The 20,878-nt window shown below is 45.3% G+C and overlaps 1 protein-coding gene across 7 annotated transcripts in view; it reads left to right on the top strand.

Annotated features, from left to right (window-relative positions):
* Window positions 1-20,878, top strand: part of GLB1 (galactosidase beta 1) — a 93,618-nt gene that overhangs the window by 58,381 nt on the left and 14,359 nt on the right. For 6 of the 7 annotated variants that reach the window (XR_014250498.1, XR_014250499.1, XR_014250500.1 and 3 more), the window contains 4 exons: window positions 2,001-2,090; window positions 4,865-4,978; window positions 6,590-6,721; window positions 8,656-8,895. Coding sequence is in view for 3 of the 7 variants with exons in the window: in XM_082411858.1 (XP_082267984.1) it covers window positions 2,001-2,090; window positions 4,865-4,978; window positions 6,590-6,721; window positions 8,656-8,895 (576 nt within the window). In the remaining 4 variants the exon portion in view is untranslated. Of the gene's footprint in view, window positions 1-2,000; window positions 2,091-4,864; window positions 4,979-6,589; window positions 6,722-8,655; window positions 8,896-17,993; window positions 19,080-20,878 lie in introns of those variants that run through there. The other variant, XM_082411857.1, reaches the window with a different exon arrangement.

Genomic DNA, 20,878 nt, shown 5'->3' with positions numbered 1-20,878 from the left:
GCCACAGGCATTAACCCTCAATTATGCACTCCCCTCCATCTCAAAATTATGTCCTCGTGGCTTGTGGCTTATATGGTAATTGGGACATCAGGGGGGAAGGCTAGAAATGAATCATAAATATGAGTGAAGACCATTTTATTCTAGGGAAAGAGACAAAGAAGCGAGGTTTCATTTGATAGGAGTGACGTAAGCCCAAATCAATTTGTTTTAACCATCTGTGTCTTCAAGGTTTTCCCCTCTAATAATCCCTAACTCCTACATGGGTTAACTCACAAGGAAAAAAAAGTTACATATTTCTTAAGAATCTTGATAATTCTAAAATAGCATCATAAGTTTTTATCTTTAAGCAAAATACCAAACATGATTGTATAATTTTTCCATTCGTGAAGCCCTTTGATATATTATTGGTTGGTTGAGCTCTTGTAACATTTTCCACCTAGTGTCGGATACGTGTGTTATGATCTACAAAGAATGTGGTCTCTCTGCCTGATAGGAATCTTGCTTTAGATTAACCAAACTTTAATCACACTTGTAAAGGGAGTACCTTCTACTTGTTCATTGCTACTGCTACTTAAGGAAAGGGTTGGTTTGTGTCTTTTTAAAAATTTTTTTTATTTTTAGTTGTGTTGGGTCTTCATTGATGCACGTGAGCTTTCTCTAGTTGTGGCGAGCAGGGGCTACTCTTCGTGGTGGAGCATGGCCTTCTCATTGTGGTGGCTTCTCTTGTTGTGGAGCACGGGCTCTAGGGTGCATGGGCTTCAGTAGTTGTGGTGCACGGGCTTAGTTGCTCCGTGGCATGTGGGATCTTCCTGGACCAGGGATCAAACCTGTGTCCCCTGCATTGGCAGGCAGATTCTTAACCACTGTGCCACCAGGGAAGTCCCGGTTTATGTCTTTATAGAGCTGTGACAATTTTATTTTTATGCAACAGAAAATAACTGCAAATATTTCAAACAACAACATTGCTAAAACATAGCTACCTTAGTACCAGAGCGCATTTTGTTTACCAGGAAGGAAAATTGTGAGACCAGAAACTAAATATATACAATTGAAGATAGCAAATCGGCATATAACTAAATGAAGTTTAAGTAGAACATAGTTATATAGGATAAAAGCTTTCACCATGAGTTGAGTTCCTTTAGTTGTCCAAGTGGGAAAGCACCCACTCAGCTGAACTGATGGATTGTACTTAAGACTGTTTTCTTCCATGCTGCCTATTGGCGAGGTAACCATGAAAAGTGTTTATAAAATTCCTGACCAGTATCGTATTAGGGAAAGCCCTGGGTTTGGAGCCAAACCTAACTGCAAATCCTGTCTGCGCCTTGATTCAAGTGAGCTGCTCTGAGCCCCGTTTCTTCTTTCCTGAAAAGGGACAGTAATGCCTGCCTTTCCCGGTGTTGTGAGGATTCAGTGAGGTATGCGGGTAAAGTGATGTCTCCCCTGGAGTTTGGTGAGGCACTTATAGCCATTATCATTGTTATTGCATCAGAATAAACACCGTGAGCTGCAAGAATACACAATCATAAGTATTAATTGAGTGTCTACCTTGTGCTGGCATCGGAGGTAAGCACAGTACAGACCCTGCCCTTAAGGAGCTGACGGTCAGCAAGGACAGCAGTGGTATAAACAACTGGAAAGTGATACAGGCGTGGGAAATATGCTGCAGACAAATTCAGAGGAGGGCACAGTCGGAGCTACTTCATTGGGAGTGGTGGGAAGGCTTTACGGAGCTTTGGTTTTCATGCATTTTAAGGGCCTTTCATATACAGGAGGTTGGGTTTGCAAATAGGTATGTTGAAACTATTTTTAAGTTTATCATCTGTTAATTTTCATCCAGAGTTAAGGAATAGATGGAACTGATTGAAGGTGACTGGGGGACAGCACTAAGTAGAATTTGAACCATTTCAATTTATTTAGGGGTTTGGTCAATGACGTTATTCTCTACTGTGATTACCAGGGAGGGGTGACAGTGAGTGAATGCTGCTTTTGTTTCTTTTCAGTTAAAGACAGTGGAGGAAGCTCTCAACCTTCTGTGTCCCTCTGGACCCGTAAAAAGCGTTTATCCCTTGACATTTATCCAGGTGAAACAGGTAGGCCTTCAAAGGTAATGCTTCACCTTTTTTCTACTTGCAAAAATGTGCTTTCTGCACTGCCTGTTCTGAACACAGAGACCAAAACGGTAAGTAGATAAATCAGACCCCACGTAAATTAACCATGGATCTCCACGCTCTCTTTAGTTCTAAGTACTACATGGTGAGCTGATCTTTCCTGTGTTATCCCCCCATTTCTTATTATCAGATAGGTAGTAGCTCAACCTGCTTCAGCATAATTCTGTACAAGCTATAAATTGAGTATATTTAGGACATAATTAATCTTTCTTATAAGTTATCAGAGGAAAACCACTATTTTATTACTCAAAAAAGACAATTATTTGTCCTTAGCTCAAAGGTATAAGGACTGTGTTCTTAATAGATTAGGTTATTAGAGATTCTTTTTCCTGCTTTTGAAGAGAACAAGAACAGAGTACATCGTGTGTGTGTGTGTGTGTGTTTAATCTCCAGGCCACAGCCCCATCTTTATTGTAAAAGTTTTCCCCAACTTTTTATTTTGGAAAACTTGCCAGAATAGTACAACAAACACCCGTAAAGCTTTCACCTAGATTCACCAAGTGTTAACAGTTACTTCCCTTGCTTTATCTTTCTCTGTGTGTATACGCAGTCAACTGCTTTCTTTTCAGCCGTTTGAGGTAGTTGTCAACATCATGACACTTCACCTTTAAATATTACAGCATATATTTTTAAGAAGGACATTATCCTACACGACCATAAATAATGATCACCCTTAAGAAATTTAACACTGGGACTTCCCTGGTGGCACAGTGGTTAAGAATCCGCCTGCCAATGCAGGGGACACGGGTTCGAGCCCTGGTCCGGGAAGATCCCACATGCCGCAGAGCAAGTAAGCCCGTGAGCCACAACTACTGAGCCCGCGTGCCTAGAGCCTGTGCTCCGCAACGAGAAGCCACCGCAACGAGAAGTCCGCGCACTGCAACAGAGAGTAGCCCCAGCTCACCACAACTAGAGAAAGCCCACGCAGCAACAAAGACCCAACGCAGCCAAAATTTAAAATATAAATAAATAAATAAATAAATTTATTTTTTAAAAAAGAAAGTAATTTAGCATTGATACAATCCTATTATCCAATACACATTCCACAGTCAGATATCCCTGGTCATTCCAACAGTGTCCTTTATAGCTTAACTTTTTTCAGTCCAGTTTCCAGTTCATGCTCACACATTGTCTTCTTCCATCTGAAACGGTTCCTGAGTCCTTTTCTCTCTCTCTCTCATGACATGGACATGTCTGAAGAGTTCAGCCCAGTTTTGTATACGGCCCCTCACTGGTTAGATTCAGTGGAACATTTTTGGCACAAACATGACAGTGGTGATGTGTTCTTCTCAGGGCACCATTTCAGGATGCCCATGAGGTCACTTTTTGCCTTAGGTTCAATGTTCAGTTTGATCACTTAGGATCTCAGCCCCATTTTTTGAAATGGAAAGTTATCTCGGCCCTCCTTTCTGACTTCCCGGGGAGATCACCTTCTAGAGGGAATAATAGCACATCCAATCTCACTTTAACGTATTTTGCCTCCAGTTACTATTGTTATACTTGCGATTTCACTCCAACAGCACTGCTTTGTGATAAATAAAAATGAATAATTAAGCTCCCCACCCCACACTTTTTTATTAACATTGGGTAGGTTCTTTCTCTGGTTCTAACACACACAGACTGTACATCCACGTCTTCCTCTACCTGTCTTCTCCACCTAGTAGGGTCTGAGCACATCAGACAAGACATGACACAGAGCAGTAGGAACCTGGGAAGTGAATCCCAGGTTCATGTGTAGACACCGGCAGCCCTTGTTCTTCCTCAGACCCCTTCTGCTCTCTCCTGTTTGGCCAAGGCAGTGCTCTCAAAGTACTTTCTGACTTAGCGACAGGTTACACCCCCATCTCTATCGGTTTCCCTCATGCCTCCACTTTAAACAGTTTCTGATTGACTCTTGTATGTTAGAGCGGATTTAGCCCAAGAATCTGGAGAACGTTTTACCGAGCATTCTGTTGCCGTTTGCCTTTTTTTTTTTTTTTAAATTGAGAGTTATGTTTTATTCGGCGGAGATTTATTATTTTTTTTAATTAATTAATTAATTTTGGGCTGTGTTGGGTCTTCGTTTCTGTGCGAGGGCCTTCTCTAGTTGCGGCAAGCGGGGGCCACTCTTCATCGCGGTGCGCGGGCCTCTCACCATCGCGGCCCCTCCCGCTGCGGAGCACAGGCTCCAGATGCGCAGGCTCAGTAGTTGTGGCTCACGGGCCCAGTTGCTCCGCGGCATGTGGGATCCTCCCAGACCAGGGCTCGAACCTGTGTCCCCTGCATTAGCAGGCAGACTCTCAACCACTGCGCACCAGGGAAGCCCGCCGTTTGCCTTTTGTTGTTGTTGTCTTTGGTTCTGGTTTTTGAGGTAACAGAAATAACTTTGGGATATATATGATGTGATCCCCCTGAGTGATTCTGGGCAAATCACTTAACACATTCCAGGGTCCAGTTCCCTCTTGTGGGAGGGGAAGTGACGTTTGACAAAACACTCTTCAGGCTTCCTTGCAGTTCGCTGCTGTGATAGCTTTATTCTATCACCCGAAGATTGAAGCCAGGTCTCTTCTCTCAGCTGGAATTTTTGCCGAGGCTGGGGAAGCATTTCATTCCTCTGGTTTTAGAAATGTCACTTTCACACAGATCGAGGGTGACCAAGTTCTCCTAACATGAATGGCAAAGAGTGATGTCTTTTTCTTGCATCCTTCTCTAACCAGTACTTCGGGTTTGTGCTGTACCGAACAACACTTCCTCAAGACTGCAGCGACCCAACACCCCTCTCTTCGCCCTTCAATGGCGTCCACGATCGGGCCTACGTCTCTGTGGATGGGGTAAGAATTCTCTCTATACTTGTGTGTCTGCCCCCACGGGAGAGGGGGTTTGTGGGTTGCACTTGGTAACATGACAGTCAAGGCCGTGGCTGCCTTTCCATCCTCAGGCTCTACCCCTCCTCGTGATGCCCCTTAGCTGTGCCCCTTGCTTGCTGACGTAGCCTCACCTGTGCTCCATCTACCTGAGATACACCCCCTCACCCATCCGAACCGCAGGGCTGTGCTTATGGCCCCACCTCCTCGGAAAGCTTCCTGGTTGCCCCAGTCCAGGGCCATCCCCTCTGACTGACCATGTGTGTCACCCATGTCTTCTTTGCTCCTGGAGGGCACGGTCTGTTTTGTACACACCAGATGACTCATTTAACTTTGGGTCTTCATTACACGAGAAATTATATTCTGTAGGATTGTTCATGATAATTAGAGCTAAAGGACACAAAGACTTTGGTTTTGTAGCAAAGTAAAGATAACATTTTAGGATTTCCCTTCCTCTCACTGAACATGTGAGAAAAAACACATGAAGAGATTTTTCGTAACCAAGAAAATTTGTTCAGAAAATTTTAAATGAAAATATTTCCATTCTGTTGTCACTAGCGGCTTTAATTTCAGTGGCAGCAAGTGTCTAAGACATTATGTGTATACTGGCAGCAATTGTTTCTAAAATTCCAATCTGGGGGTTATCTTAGTGAATTATGGTCATTTTTTTTAAATTTTGCATTTAAAAAAACTAGGAATATGTTGCTGCTAAAATACCTGTTGCTTCCCCTCATTCTATTATTTCATCTTTGTGGTTAATGCATCATATCAGGTATTTTGAAGTGAGACTACTCCACCTAACTTGCTGATTTTATCTCGCTTGTCTGATTTTGTCTCCTCTCTCCATGTTGTTCAGAAGCTACTTTTTGTGACTGCCTTTTTGCTGTGAGAACGTGAAGAGGTTCCTGTATTAGGAATCTTCCCCTGGAATTTTTGCCTCTATCCCCTTTCTGTTAAAAATAGATACACAGGCTACTCAACACTCTGTTATAACCTATATGGGAAAAGAATATGAAAAAGAATGCATATGTATGTATGTATAACTGAACCACTTTGCTGTACACCTAAAACGAACACAATATTGTAAATCAACTACACCCCAATATAAAATAAAAATTAAATTTAAAAAATAAAGGACTTTCCTGATGGTCCAGTGGTTAGGACTCCAAGCTTCCACTGCAGGGGGCGCAGGTTCGACCCCTGGTCAGGGAACTAAGATCCCACATGCCGTGCAATGGGGCCAAAAACTAAAAAAACAAAAAATAAGATAAAAATAAAAAATAATAATAAATACAAAATTTAAAAATAGATACACTGCAAAACATCCCAGAGCTAAGGAAACCAGCCTTGCCCCTTCCTTGCTGGGAGCTGAGTCTGCTGACCTTCTTGTGTAGAAAGCAGTGATTTCAGGAATGTGGGCATCTGGCCAGTAACTTGGGCAAAGGAGCCATCAGAGCATTTCCTCCCAAGTCTGGTGACACTTCCAGGCAGGAAAATGAGTGCTGAATTAACTGAGCGGGCTGCCTCTCTGCTGACCCTCCCACCCTAGTTAATTCTCATTTGGCGTTGAACCAACAGGTCCCCCACGGAGTCCTTGAGCGAGATATTGTGATCACCCTGAACATAACAGGGAAAGCTGGAGCCACCCTGGACCTCCTGGTGGAGAACATGGGGCGTGTGAACTACGGCAGTTCTATCAACGATTTTAAGGTAGGCCTAGCTTCCCTGTAAGGAGTGAGGTTCAAAGGTTGACCTGTGCCTAAGCCACTAGGGAAGTTTCTGTAAATCCATTTAAAAACTCTCCTACATACACTCTTTCCCTCCAGCCCTGTTCACATAGAAGTAATTTTTAAAAGCACACCCACCTTTCCGTATCTGATGAGTGAACCTACCCTGATTTGTTTTGCAACCTAGAAGTTGGGTTATTTTGAAGACCTGTTTTCCTCTGCAGGTGATGAGAAAGTTGAGCTTTGCAAACAGAAGCCTTCCTTTGTGTTTGAATCCAGTCATACTTCAGTAAGAAACAGGAGGAGAAAGCCACTGCACCGTGCTTTTCCTTTGCTTAAAAAACCCACCGAGCTCGCAAAAGGCACTCCCTTGCCAACAAAGCCAGCTTAGCATTTGGTCTGCTCTGTTTTCTGGATGTGGATGAGCCAGGACAAACTCTTGAATTGCAGAGAGCCTTTCCCTTGGTGCACTGCCTCTCACTTCTGTTGGTTAGTCTGTGCCTAGGTGTCTAGTCCAAATACGTTTTTCTAATGTATATTTTGAGAGCATTATTCAGCAAACATTTGTGAAGCTCATACTCTGTGCACATGCTCCGTGAGGTGCTTTGGGGGGTGCAAGGATGTTGAGATATAGGCTACCCCATGGGCAGCTCACCATCTGCTAGAGGAGGGAAGTCTTCACTGAGGGAATGATGGCACCACCTACTCTAGGAGAGGACAGGTGTCTGCGGCTATTTCCTGACCCTCCTGGTGGCACCTCGGAGGCAAGGCAATGACACTCTTAGGGAATAGCCATACAGGGGCCACTTTTGTCTCCAGTAGAAATGTCCCTGTTACAGTCCTTGTGCTCAGGCTGTAATTAGTGGCCTTCCTGCTTGGCTGTCACAGGCCACGCTGACCTATAGAGTGATGGGGACTCTTATGAGGTGTCTTAAGTCCCCAGGACCCAGCAAAGAGCCTGGCACACAGCTGCCTTGTTAATGCTTATTGAATTACTAATTGAACAATTGAGGCTTGGTATTGAGAAGTATCCTGCGACTAATTTGGGATCCCACTGGGTTAGAGAAGTTCCCCTCATAAAAGGCTGGGAAGAGGGACTTCCCTGGTGGCACAGTGGTTAAGAATCGGCCTGCCAATGCAGGGGACGCAGGTTCGAGCCCTGGTCCGGGAAGATCCCACATGCTGTGGACCAACTTACCCGTGCACCACAACTGCTGAGCCTGCACTCTAGAGCCCACGAGCCACAACTACTGAGCCCACATGCCACAACTACTGAAGCCCGTGCACCTAGAGCCCGTGCTCCGCAATAAGAGAAGCCACCACAATGAGAAGCCCACGCACCACAATGAAAAGTAGCCCCTGCTCCCTGCAACTAGAGAGAGCCTGCGCACAGCAATGAAGACCCGACACCGCCAAAAAATAATTAATTAATTAATTAATTATTTTTAAAAAAGGCTGGGAAGAGAAAGCCAGATGAACCATGAGCAAAGGCTTCGATGCAGTGGCTGGTGCCATGGACGCCCCAGGCCCCTGCCCCTGCTGGACAAATAGAGCAACTTCAGAATGTGAGTCTGAGGCTCCCCATCATCACCACAGCCCTTTCTATCCTTTTATAGTGGGCTGGATGTTCTTTTGTATCCCCCCCCTCCACTCACTCTCTCATCCTCAAATTGCATCATTTCCTCCATTCTAGCAACGTCTCTGAACCAAACACTGAAGATTGGGGATTTGGGATCAAAAGCTCTGGCCTCAAGCCAGATCTGTCACTTTGATGTACACACCGTTTGAGTCTGCATGTACTGTTTGTGTTTCATATCCCAGTTTGCTTTTCCCAGGAATTCAGGGCTGGAACACAGAGTCACTTGAAGCCTCCCTCCACCCCCACCCCCAGCTCATTGCTCTGTTTCTCCTTTACAGGGTCTTATTTCTAACCTGACCCTTGATTCCAAAATCCTCACCGACTGGGAGATCTTCCCACTGGACATGGAGGATGCAGTATGCAACCACCTGGGGACCTGGGATGGCCATGACAGTGGCTGTGCCCACAGCGCATCTGACTACACACTCCCGGCCTTTTATGTGGCTAATTTCTCTATTCCCAGTGGGATCCCAGACTTGCCCCAGGACACCTTTATCCAGTTTTCCGGATGGACCAAGGTATGTGTCTTCATGGGAAGTGTTTGAATTCAGGCCTCAGACGTCTGGTTTTCAGTCTCTGATTGAGAATCAAAAAGAGCTGCTAATGGGATGCTGTGTGACAGTCTGGGAGTGGAGGGTTTTCTTTGGAAGTTTACCCATTTCTCAGGAGCAGGACCATGGCAGATCTTTGAAGATGCAATGGTCAGCATGAAGGTACACCATCTACCCCTTTTTCATTGACTGACAACTTCCTTTAGAAACTTCCTCTTTCCTCTAAGAAAAATCATAGTCCCCTTGGAAAGTGCCTAGGAGGAGCCCTTCTTCTTTATCCTGAAGAAAATTTGTCCCAGGCAAAGGGGTGAATCTCTGGGGAACCTGTTTTCTCTTGTTCGTGCCTAACTCTGTACTCTCAGAACACCCCCACCTCCGTGTGAAAGTGCCCCTGTGCCCTGGGGGCATCCACCACGGTCTGTACGATCCTCAGCTCTCCCTTGGCCACTTTACTGCCTGCTCACTCTCCTTTATTCTTTGAAGACATCAGCATGTCTTCTTTCACCATTGTCTTCTCCACTTCAAGTCCTGTTTTCATCCTAGATGCCCTTATCATGACTCAGTTATTCATTCAACAAATATTTTAGTGGCCACTGTTACCAAGAGTGGGTCCAGTTGCTTGCTGCTCTAAAGCCAATAAAGAGGCAAGGTTGGTGGAAAGGATAGTTTGCTTTATTTTGGTTGCCAGCAATTGGGGGTGGGGAGGACAGACTCCTGCCCAAAGGCTGACTCCCCCCCGCCCTCAATCAGCAGGCAAGAGCTTTTATAGGTGGACGGAGGAGGCTACATATAGAAACAGCACAGTCAGCCTGACAGTCATATTGAAATTGGTCCTGCGGTGGTCTGACCACCTTCATCTTGATTGTTTTAAGTACAGTTAATCTCCAGCTCCAGGGTCGGTTTGTTACCATTTCCTTGAGGCCAATTCTCTGAATTGTGGCAGCTTATGTGATGGCTACAGTCTGGGCCTCATGTAGTTAACTTCTTCCACCTGGTGGGGGATTCAGTATCTATAAGGCAGCTCACAGAACATGACTCAGAATATTATCTATAGCCCTTGAGGAGGAACTAAAGTCCTTGACTTTGCTTAATGACTAAACTGTTAATGTTTTGTCCTATTTGATTGTTTTCCTTTGCTTCTGTATTTTCCCACTTCTCTCATTAAACCTATCCTTTGGCTAAAGTTTTTCTACAAGACAAAAGGCAGGTGGAGGACATGGGGAGGGGAAGGGCAATAGGGTCCTGCTCCATTTCAATCCCCCCTTTTCTTTGATACTCCCCAGTCTTGATGAGGGACAGGTATAGAACAAGAAAGGGAATAAAGTTTTGGATAGAGAGGTTAATCATAAACTTGGCAGAGGAACTTGGTTTTAGTTCCATTTCTGTTCCAATTTCCCCCAAATCTTTGAGGGAATGGGGCAACAACTGCTCTGGCTACTTCCTGTTGAAATGGGGCCTAGTCCTGCCTAATTTGGGGAATGGACACAGAGTTGGAAATAATTTCGTGTTCCAAGCTTAGCATCAATATTTTGTATTATGAAAACATTGCCTCTGTCTTTGATTGCCTTGTCATAGTACCTGGACAAACATTTGAAAATTAGTAGACATATTGCAATGAGGGTAATAATCAAAATGTATTTTTTTTTTGAAGATCAGCTTTTTAAATAAATTTATTCATTTTATTTATTTACTTTTGGCTGCGTTGGGTCTTCGTTGCTGCATGCGGGCTTTCTCTAGTCGTGGTGAGTGGGGGCTACTCTTCATTGTGGTGCGTGGGCTTCTCATTGCGGTGGCGTCTCTTGTGGCAGAGCACGGGCTCTAAGCGTGCAGGCTTCAGTAGTTGTGGCACACGGGCTCAGTAGTTGTGGCTCACAGGCTCTAGAGCACAGGATCAGTAGTTGTGACCCACGGGCTTAGTTGCTCCGTGGCATGTGGGATCTTCCCAGACCAGGGCTTGAACCCGTGTCCCCTGCATTGGCAGGCAGATTCTTAACCACTGCACCACCAGGGAAGCCCCAAAATGTATTTTTGTACTATTCTCTGAATGTATTTTTTTCCTTAATGGTTAAAGCGGATGTACAGTGTATTAATAGGCCATAAACAGGCTGTTTGGTTAGCCTAAAGTTCAAATTAAATCAGGTATAAGACGGAATGACTTCCCCATACCTCAATATGTGAAAATTTCTTCTATCATTTTCCCCTTTCAATTGTAAATAGAAAACATTGATAATCAATGTATTTTTCCAAGTTGCCATAGTGGCTCAGTTGCCTACTCTGGGTCCATTCATGTCCCTCAGTGCTAGGCCTACTTTTTGTTTATATATTTGTCTAGTCATCTACATTGGGGGAAAACTGATCAGACATAACAAACAAGTACAGAAGAGTATGTTGATGGGGAAACATTTTATAGGCTATACATTTTATCAGTTATACCCAGTCATCACACAAACATTGCACATGTGCTTTAAGCAGTAAACTTAAAGCCAGCAGTGATACACATCATTAGTAGTTATACTCTGTGACAACTTCATTAAACATTTTTTTCCATCCTAAACATTGGGGTCAGACGTATAGTTAGAAGAAAAACAGTAGCTTTCCATTAGAATTCTTCAAATTTCTTATCAATATTTCTCTCTGAGATTCCTCAGGGGCCCTCTGGAAAACTCAAAATTAGATAGATAAAGAAACTTACAATCTGTTTTCAAAAGCAGCTCAATATTCCAGGAAAACTTTGTTCTCTTAACAGAGAGAAAGCCAGATTCCCACCTTGTACCAGCTTACTGTCAATAACAAAATTCATTTACATAATTAAATTCAATCTAATCTTAATCGATCTTAACAACGTACAAAATTCTTTTCTCAAAGTACCTTTTTTTACCAAAAAAGGATACTTTCTGTATCCATATTAATTTGTCCCTTATTTTTTTCCCATCCAGAAGCAACCAGCTTTAGGACAAAATTATTCTCCTTTTATCCCTCAACAAAGATATCTCCAGGGAATTCAGTGGCAGTCCAGTGATTAGGACTCCACGCTTCCACTAAAGGGGGCATAGGTTCGATCCCTGGTTGGGGAACTAAGATCCTGCATGCCACATGGCATGGCCAAAGGAAAAAAAAAAAAAAACAGAAAACAAAAATATCTCCATTCTTGGGCTTCCCTGGTGGCGCAGTGGTTGAGAATCTGCCTGCCAATGCAGGGGACACGGGTTCGAGCCCTGGTCTGGGAAGATCCCACAGGCCGCGGAGCAACTAGGCCCGTGAGCCACAATTACTGAGCCTGCACGTCTGGAGCCTGTGCTCTGCAACAAGAGAGGCCGCGATAATGAGAGGCCCGCGCACCGCGATGAGGAGGGGCCCCCGCTTGCCGCAACTAGAGAAAGCCCTCGCACAGAAACGAAGACCCAACACAGCCAAAAATAAAAATAATAAATAAATTTTTTTTAAAAAGAGGTCATCAAAAAAAAAAAAAAAAAGATGTCATCATTTAAAAAAAAAAAAAAAAAACAGAGCTCAGGTAAAAAAAATCTTTAAAAAAAAAAACCATATATGGTTCGTGCCCTCATGGAACTCAAAGTCTTGTTGGGGCAGCCAACCCAAATCATATAATCACCCAAATTAAATGATAGAACTGCAGCTGCAATGGGTGCTAAGAAGAGATATGGAGGTTGATAATAATTGGGCATTTGAGCTTGTCAGGGAGGTCAGGGAAGCCTTACCTGTGGACATGATGCTTGACAGAGATAGGAGTGTTGAATAGGAATTAACGTGGCAGAAAGGGGAGGGAAACATGCTCCAGGCAGAGGAGACAGCATGTGCAAAGGCCATGTGGTTAGAGGGGAAAGTGGCCAGTGTGAGGAACTGATAAAGGACTGAAATGTGTGGAACACAGAGAAAAGGGAGTGTGGTTCAGAGAAGAGGCTAGAAAGCGGGTAGAGACCAGATCAGGACAGGCCAATTAAACCATATTAAGGTTTGGTCTTTCTGTTGAGAGTCACTGAAGCAGCAGAGAGACGTGGCACGATTGTGATGTGATGAGCCTCTGTGACCCCAGGATGGGTTGGTTGAGGGTACATATGGATTCAGGGAAACTGTCTAGGAGGCTGGACCATAGTTTCATTGAGAGACTGGAATGGTGGGAGCCAAGATAGAGATGACATCAACTATATGAGAGATGTTTGAAGTTAAATCGGGAATTCCCTGGTGGTCCAGGGTTAGGACTCCGCACTTTCACTGCCAAGGGCGTGGGTTCAGTCCCTGGTCGGGGAGCTAAGATCCTGGAAGCCACATGGTGCAGCCAAAAAAAGAAGAATAAAGTTAAATCAATAAGATGTAATGACAGATTGGATATAGGGATTTAAAGAGAAGGACGTATCAGATGACTCTGAGGTTCCAGGCTTGCAGCTGGGTAGATGGTACCATTTACTGAAAGAAGAAATTTCAGAAGAGGACTTGGGCTGGAAGAGCAAAATCATGAGTCTGGATGTGGACAGCTGAGTTAGAAATGCCTTGGAGAACAGTGGAAAGAAGGTACACAAGGAGGCTGTTGGATTTATGGGTGGGGATTCAGAGGAGGGATCTGGGCTGGGAACATACATATGAGATCATCTGTGTATGGATGGTTGTGGAAGACATGGGATAGACGAGGTCCTCTAAGGAGAGAGGATGAAGAAGGAAGAAAGGAAGACCTCAGGCTGATCTTTGAGAGACACAAACATGACAGAAAGTGAGGAGGAGAGACCAAAAAATGAGAGGAGAACAACATTTATGCTGCCAAGAGGACAAGTGAGATGAAGACAGAAGCATCTCTGCTGGATTTAGCACCAGGGGGTCATGGGGACCCTCAGTAAGGGCTAAGCCAGCAGAGTGAAGCATTGCAAGCCAGATGGCCTTCTACTGAGGAGTGTAGGGGGAGGACATGAACACATGACTAAATACGGATACTTGAAGATAAACATTCTTCTTGAGAAGTTTGACTCTGAAGGAGAAGAGGAAAAAAATACTGGAAAAAAACTGGAAGAGACGATGCACATGGCATGTGTTTAATAAATGCCCTTTTATAATGTTTGCTTTTTACATGTTTATGGACATATATTTTCATTATCATTCTGTTTGAAATATTTTCTAATTTCCCTTACTATCTCTTCTTTGAACCATGGATTATTTAGAAGTGTGTTGTTTAATTTTCATATATTTGTGCATTTTTTAAAGCATATCTTATTTTTGATTTCTAATTTAATTCCTCTATAAAACTTCTGGAAGAAGGAGAAAAATCTTTATGATCTTGGGTGAGGCAAAGATGTCTTATATTTGACACCTAATACATGATCCTTAAAGGAAAAAATGGATAAATTAGACTTCATCAAAATTGAAAATGTTTTCCCTTCAAAAAACATTATTAAGAAAATGAAAATCCAAGCCACAGACTGGCAGAAAATGTTTTCAAATCATATATCTGACAAAGGACTTGATTTTAGAATATATAAAAATTCATATAACACAATAATAGGAAGACAACCAACCCAATCAAAAAATGGGCAAAGGACTTGCATGGATAGTTCACCAAAGAAGATATACAAATGGCTGATAAGTACATGAAAAGATGCTTAATATTCAACATCATTAAGGAAGTACAAATCAACCACAATGAAATACCACTTTATACCCACTAGAATTGCTGTAATAGTGAAAGATGGACAAGAACAAATGTTGGCAAGGATGTAGAGAAATGGGAAATCTCCTACATTGCTAGTGGAAATGTAAAATGGTACAAACACTTTGGAACACAGTTTAGCAGTTTCTTCAAGGGTTAAATATAAAATTACCATAGGATTCATCAATTCTACTCCTAGGTAGAGACATAAAACATATGTGCACACAAAGACTTACATGCAAATATTCATAGTAGCATTATCAAAATAACCAAGAATTGGAAGTAATTCAAAATGTCCATCAACTGATGAATGGATAAATAAACTGTGCAATATCCATACAATGGAATGGTATTCCACAGTAACAAGGAGCAGACTACTGATACAGGCTACAACATGGATGAATCTGAAAAACATTATGCTAAGTAAAAAAAGCCAGTCATAGAAGGCCACGTATTGTATGATCCCATTTGCATGAATCGTTCAGAAAAGGCAAATCTGTAGAGACAGAAAGTAAGTGAATGGTCACCTAGGACTGAGGGTGGGAATAGAGAATGACTGCAAATGGGTATGGGATTTCTTTTTGGGGTGATGGAAATGTCCCAAAATTAAATTGTGGTGATGGTTGCAAAATCTTCTTAAGTTTATTGAGACTTGGTTTATGGCCCAAGCATATTGTATTTCTTGATGAATATACCTCCGGAATTTTAAGCTCTACCATCCTCTCTCTGGCCACATATTTCTATCCCTCAAACTCTCATGCCTCCCAAGCCTACTCTTGGATCTTATGGATGACCTGAAGCTCCACCATTAAGGCCGCAGTTCTTCCCTATCCTGCCTAGACATCGTCACCATTTTTTTAAGGGCCATCAATGCACTGACCCCCTTGCCCTTCCACTCTGTCCCCTTGATCATCCTCCACTGGGAGTGGGTCCACCATTGGCCTCTGCTGGTTCACCAGTAACTGAGCAGCCCTGGGGGAGCCACTCTGGCACATTTGTCAGGGGACCACGTTCCCCTCCCTGTCTCCAAACTCTGGAGGTCCCAAGTTGCCCAGCAGTCCTGGGCCTCTCTCTTCCCTGTCCCCAGCTGGCCTTTATGACCCTCATCATCCGCCTTAAACCACCTTCCTCTTCCCCACCCCCTCCGCTGAGGACTCACCCTCCTTGACACTATCAGGTGGAGCTCCTTTGTTCCTCAGCTTCCTGTCAGACTTACCTCTCTGCCTCCACCCTCGCTTCCTGCCCAGTGGCCTCTAGGAGGAAGTCTAAGCTCCAAATCCCCCTCCCACCTCTTTCCTCCAGGCTGAGATCCTGTTCTCTTTCTCCTCCTGCATTTTGTCAGCCTTTCTGTCTTCTCTGCCAACTCCCGTGTTGCAGCCCAGAAGCGATATCCAGGGCCTCTGCAGCCCAGAAACAAAACAAAGCCCCCCCCGGATCTTCCCACTGGAGCACAAGCAGGCTCGTTCTTGTTCTCTTGCTCCCTGCCCACCCCCGGTCCTTCCCCCCTTTTCCCTCTTGGTGTCCTCTGTTCACGCTTTTTCATTCCCTCCCTCTGCCCTCCGGGTTCACGACGTCAGGACTGGCATTAACTCCTCTCTGAAACCTTCCTAGACCCTTAGTCCCCCTTGATCCACCTCGTGCCCCACCTGGACTCAGCTCCGTGACGCTTCATCACTCAGGCTGGCACCCTGGTTTCACCCACTGAGTCATAAGTTTCACGAGGGGCATTTCTTTAAGTGCCCAGTTTATTCTGTGTCCTCCCTAGGTCTGGCTGCTCTGTAACTGCTTTCAGGTGGAAAGGGGGAATTGCCTGTGTTGCTGGGTCCCTTGAAAGAAAGCACGTGCGAGGAGTGTAGGCCCTTGGGCGGTCCTGTTGGTGAAGAGGGGCTTGGCTGGTGCTCTGGGTACAGGGCCAAGGCCAATGAGAAGACCCAGCACAAACCATTGCTCACCAGGTGGTGTCAGTTTAGTGCCTTAAGAGAAACAACCTTCAGGAGATGCAAAGTAGAAAGAGAACATTATCTGTCACAGGGGTTATGAACAGGGCTAGGGGGCTCAGATGGAGCTTGAAACACACCTGAAGGATGGATGGTGCTTCATCGGAATCGGAGGCTTTGTCAGGGAGGGAATTTCAGGTGAAAGAATAGTAGATGCAAAAATGAAGAAATGGAGAAGCATAGGATGTTTTTGAGGTCAAGGGGTTTTGCCTTGGCCAGGTCATAGAAGTGTCATACCCAGGAGTTTTGCTCGGCACTTAAGAGACACTATCTTCATAATCATCAAAGGAGGCCCCTGTGGTAGGATGTCCTGATAGTGTCTCCAGTTTGCAGATGAGCAGGTAGAGGCTCAGAGACCTCAGCATTGTGTGTGAGGTACAGACATGGTGGTGGAAAGGCTCCCCAGCCCCGGGTCTGTCTGACTTGAAGGCCCACACGAAGAGGCAGGCAGCATGTACGGGGCCTCGAAGGCCAGCTGGGAGATTGTGCTAATTATCCAGGCAGAAGCTCTTTACTTACTTAGTCAGTCTGATGGATTTTCTGCACCGTCATGCTTGAAAAGTACGTGTACACACAATATTTATGAATGTGTCAAGGGGTTTGGAACCCCAGAAGCCCATCTAATTTATATGTCCGATCAAAAACGAGTACACGAATGTTCACAGCAGTAGTATCCAAAATTATCCAAAATCAACCAAAAGGTCGAAAAACCCAAATGCCCATCAGCTAATGAATGCATAAACAAAATCTGGTCTTCTCACAGAATGGAAAATTATTTGGCAATAAAAATAAATGAAAATAAATAAATAAATAAATAAATAAATGAAGTACTCATCCATGTTACAACATGGATGAGCCTTGAAAACATGTTCAGTGAAAGAAGCTAGTCACAAACCGTACATACAGTACGATTCCATGTATATGAAATGTCCAGAACAGGGACTTTCCTGGCGGTTCAGTGGTTAGGACTCCGAGCTTCCACTGCAGGGGGCACAGGTTCCATCCCTGGTCGCGGAACTAAGATCCCGCATGCCGCACAACACAACCGGAAAAAGAAAAAAGAAAAAAAAGAAATGTCCAGAACAGGCAGATCTCTAGATATGGAAAGATTAGTGGTTGCCTAGAACAAGGAGAAGGGGGTATTGGGGGGAGATGGGGAGTAAATACTAAAGAGTGCAGGGTTTCTCTTCGGAGTGATACTTGGGTAGCTCTGCAGTAAACTAATAACCACTGAATTGTACATTGAAATGAGGGAATTGTATGGTATGTGAATTATAACTCAGTAAAGCTTTACACACACACCTGCAAGAAGGCCCATCCACAGGCTTTGTGGACCTGGGTTGCACAGGTCTGAAGGTCAGAGGACATACGTGTATCATACATAGGACAGAGCATGTGTGTTTTCTGTTATTTTCCAGCGAGCAGTGGTCCCTGTTGCCAAGGACAGTCCCGGGCCAGCTCCTGAGGTTCTGAATGTTCAGCAGATGCAGAACAGACAGATCCCACCCCCAACAGGGCATGGAGTTCTGACTTTGGGAGAATGAGCACTTTGGCAGATCTGGGGGTGCGTTGGGGATGGACTTCCTCAAGCCTGGGCCGTTTCCAAGACTCTGCCTCCAGGCACTAACCCCGCTCCATCCACCTCCAGCAGGGAGGCCCTGTCAGGCCCCTGTCCCAGCCTCTTGACTTATGCTAGTCACTTGCTGTAGAGAAACTACCTTGATGGAGTGAATGAAGTCACTGATAAGGGTGATTCAGGAGATTTAAAAAATCACTTCCGATTACTTGGCCTTACTTAAGTCAGATGTGGCTTTCTGGTTAAATGCCCGAATGTCAACTGGGATTTCAGTGGGAAGCGGTCAGGCATGTTTTGCTCTATCCCAGAGACACAGGCCAGCGCTTTGTCTTCACAGAACTCTCGTCTGATGCAAACTCCCCGCAGGAGGCACTGTTCTTCAGTGCTCCAGCTGGGTCAGATGGGCCAGACCTAAAATGTCATGCTCTGCCGCTGCAGTGACGTGTGTGCTGTTTATCTCTCCTTCAGATGCGTGTGGATAATCTCACATGAATATCCTGTGTAGCCTTCCTGCATTTTTTTTACCACTCGCAGTACGTCTGGGTGCCTAGCAAAGCCTGGCAGTGAGAGGGGTGGGATAACTTCCCGCTTTTCCTCTACCAGAATTAAGCTTTGAATGTTAAGAATCAACATAGAATACGGACAAAAAGCAACTTTATTCTTTAAAGGCAAACATTGCCTCTTTGAAGATGTAAAAAAAATCATGAAATAAAAGAACTTATAATAAAGGGCTGACAGAAATCCCTTCTATTTTGAGACTCTTTTTTTGCATCTTGCCTTTGACATTTCCAGCTCTCTAATCAATTGGTCTTTCTGGTGACCAGTCCTATCCGGAGGCCTGGTCACCAGAAAGATGATGTGATTAGAGGGTTGGAACTTTCTGCCCCACCCCCAACCTCTAAAGCCAAAGTGGGGGACTGGAGATGGAATTCTTTTTTTTTTTTTTATAAATTTATTTATTTTATTTATTTATTTTTGGCTGTGTTGGGTCCCCGTTGCTGCACCCGGGCGTTCTCTAGTTGCGGGGAGCAGGGGCCACTCCTCGCTGCGGTGCGCGGGCCTCTCATTGCGGTGGCTTCTCTTAGTGCAGAGCACGGGCTCTAGGCGCGTGGGCTTCAGTAGTTGCAGCACGTGGGCTCAGTAGTTGTGGCTCGCGGGCTCTAGAGCACAGGCCCAGCAGCTGTGGTGCACGGGCTCAGTTGCTCCGCGGCACGTGGGATCTTCCCGGACCAGGGCTCGAACCCGCGTCTCCCGCCTTGGCAGGCGGATTCCCAACCACTGCGCCACCAGGGAAGCCCTGGAGATGGAATTCTATAAAAACTCTAGAACAACAGGATTCGGGGAGCTTCTGGGTTGGTGAAAACATTCAAGTGCTGGGTGGTACACCTGGGTGGGAGGTACACCTGGAGAGGGCTGGGAGCTCAGCCACCCTCCTACCTTGCCTTGTGAATCTTTTCCATCTGGCCATTCCTGAGTTGTAGCCTTTATAATAAGTCCATAAATATCAGTAAAATGTTTTTCTGTGTTCTGTGAGCCATTCTAGCAAACTATTGAACCTGAGGAGGGGTGCGTGGGAACCCCCAGCTTACAGCTGGTTGTTCAGAAGCAGGATTCCAGAGTTTGGAGCCTACACGACTGGAGGGATGGAGCTGTCAGCCTCTGAGAGGGGCGACTGAGGAGCACAGGAGGGGACCGGAGGCCCTGTGTTGGGCATGTTCAGTCGCAAGTACTTCCTGTTCATCCAAGAGGAGCTGTCTGCTCTTGGCCACCAAAGCCTGCAACGCAGCAAAAAAGGAAAGCTGCACTCAGTACAATGGAATATTGTCATCTCTGTTTCCAGACCTGATGGCCATCCTCTAGAAGACCTGTCAGTCTTGAGTCTATACGGATAAATCTGTACAAATGGGGAGGTGGGGTACAATGTAAGTTAAAGGTGTGCTTTCGGTGCCTGTCCCAGGTTTGGGGCTGTTAGGAAAGGACCCAACCTGTAGAACTGACTCCGAGTGGAGGACGATGGGGAGGAACTCTGCTCCCACACTCCTCGGAAACTGTCCCCGCCGAGGCCACCGACACCCACATAGTGACACCCCAGACATTTTCTCACTTAACCTCTTGGCAAGTAACGTCTGACATAGGTAACCACTCCCTCCCTTGAAGCTCTCCTGACGTCTGTGACCAAACTTCTGATTTCCCTCCCCGTCTTCATTCCTCCTCAGGCTTCTCTTTCTGTGTCTGTGTTTCAGTTCTCAGGACTTGATCCTGGGCCCTCTTCTTACATTTTCACGGGAGGTCATCCTCACAGATGTGCTGGCGACACCCAAATTTTCAGCTCCAACTCACCACTTCTGAGGACCGGGAACACCACATCCAAGCACCAGGGTGGACCAGCTACCGGAGGCCTCAGAGGCACCTCCCACCCGATACATAGAAGACAGACCCTTCCTCCTCATTGCCCTGAAACCTGCTCTTCTGCAGGAGAAGTGGTCCAAGGACAAGGAAGGAAGCTGGACTTCAGTGCAGCAGTGGGGGCGTGGGGGGGTGGAGAGGGGGCCCAGCTGTGGGAGCAGCCTCACCATGGAGCACTCCCTGCACACCGACCACCGTGCTCAGTGCTCAACTGTGTCCTCTCACTGTCACTTACCAGCAACCCTGAGAGAGGCCCAGACACGACAGAGGCAGCCCTAACGGGCTTTGGTGACTGATCAGTGAAAGAGGAACCGACTAGCA

The sequence above is a fragment of the Balaenoptera physalus genome (assembly GCF_965194825.1).
Source record: "Balaenoptera physalus genome assembly, chromosome: 11".
NCBI classification, from domain to species: Eukaryota; Metazoa; Chordata; class Mammalia; order Artiodactyla; family Balaenopteridae; genus Balaenoptera; species Balaenoptera physalus.
Note: the sequence above shows the minus strand (reverse complement) of the source record. Positions and strands in the feature narration are given on the sequence as shown.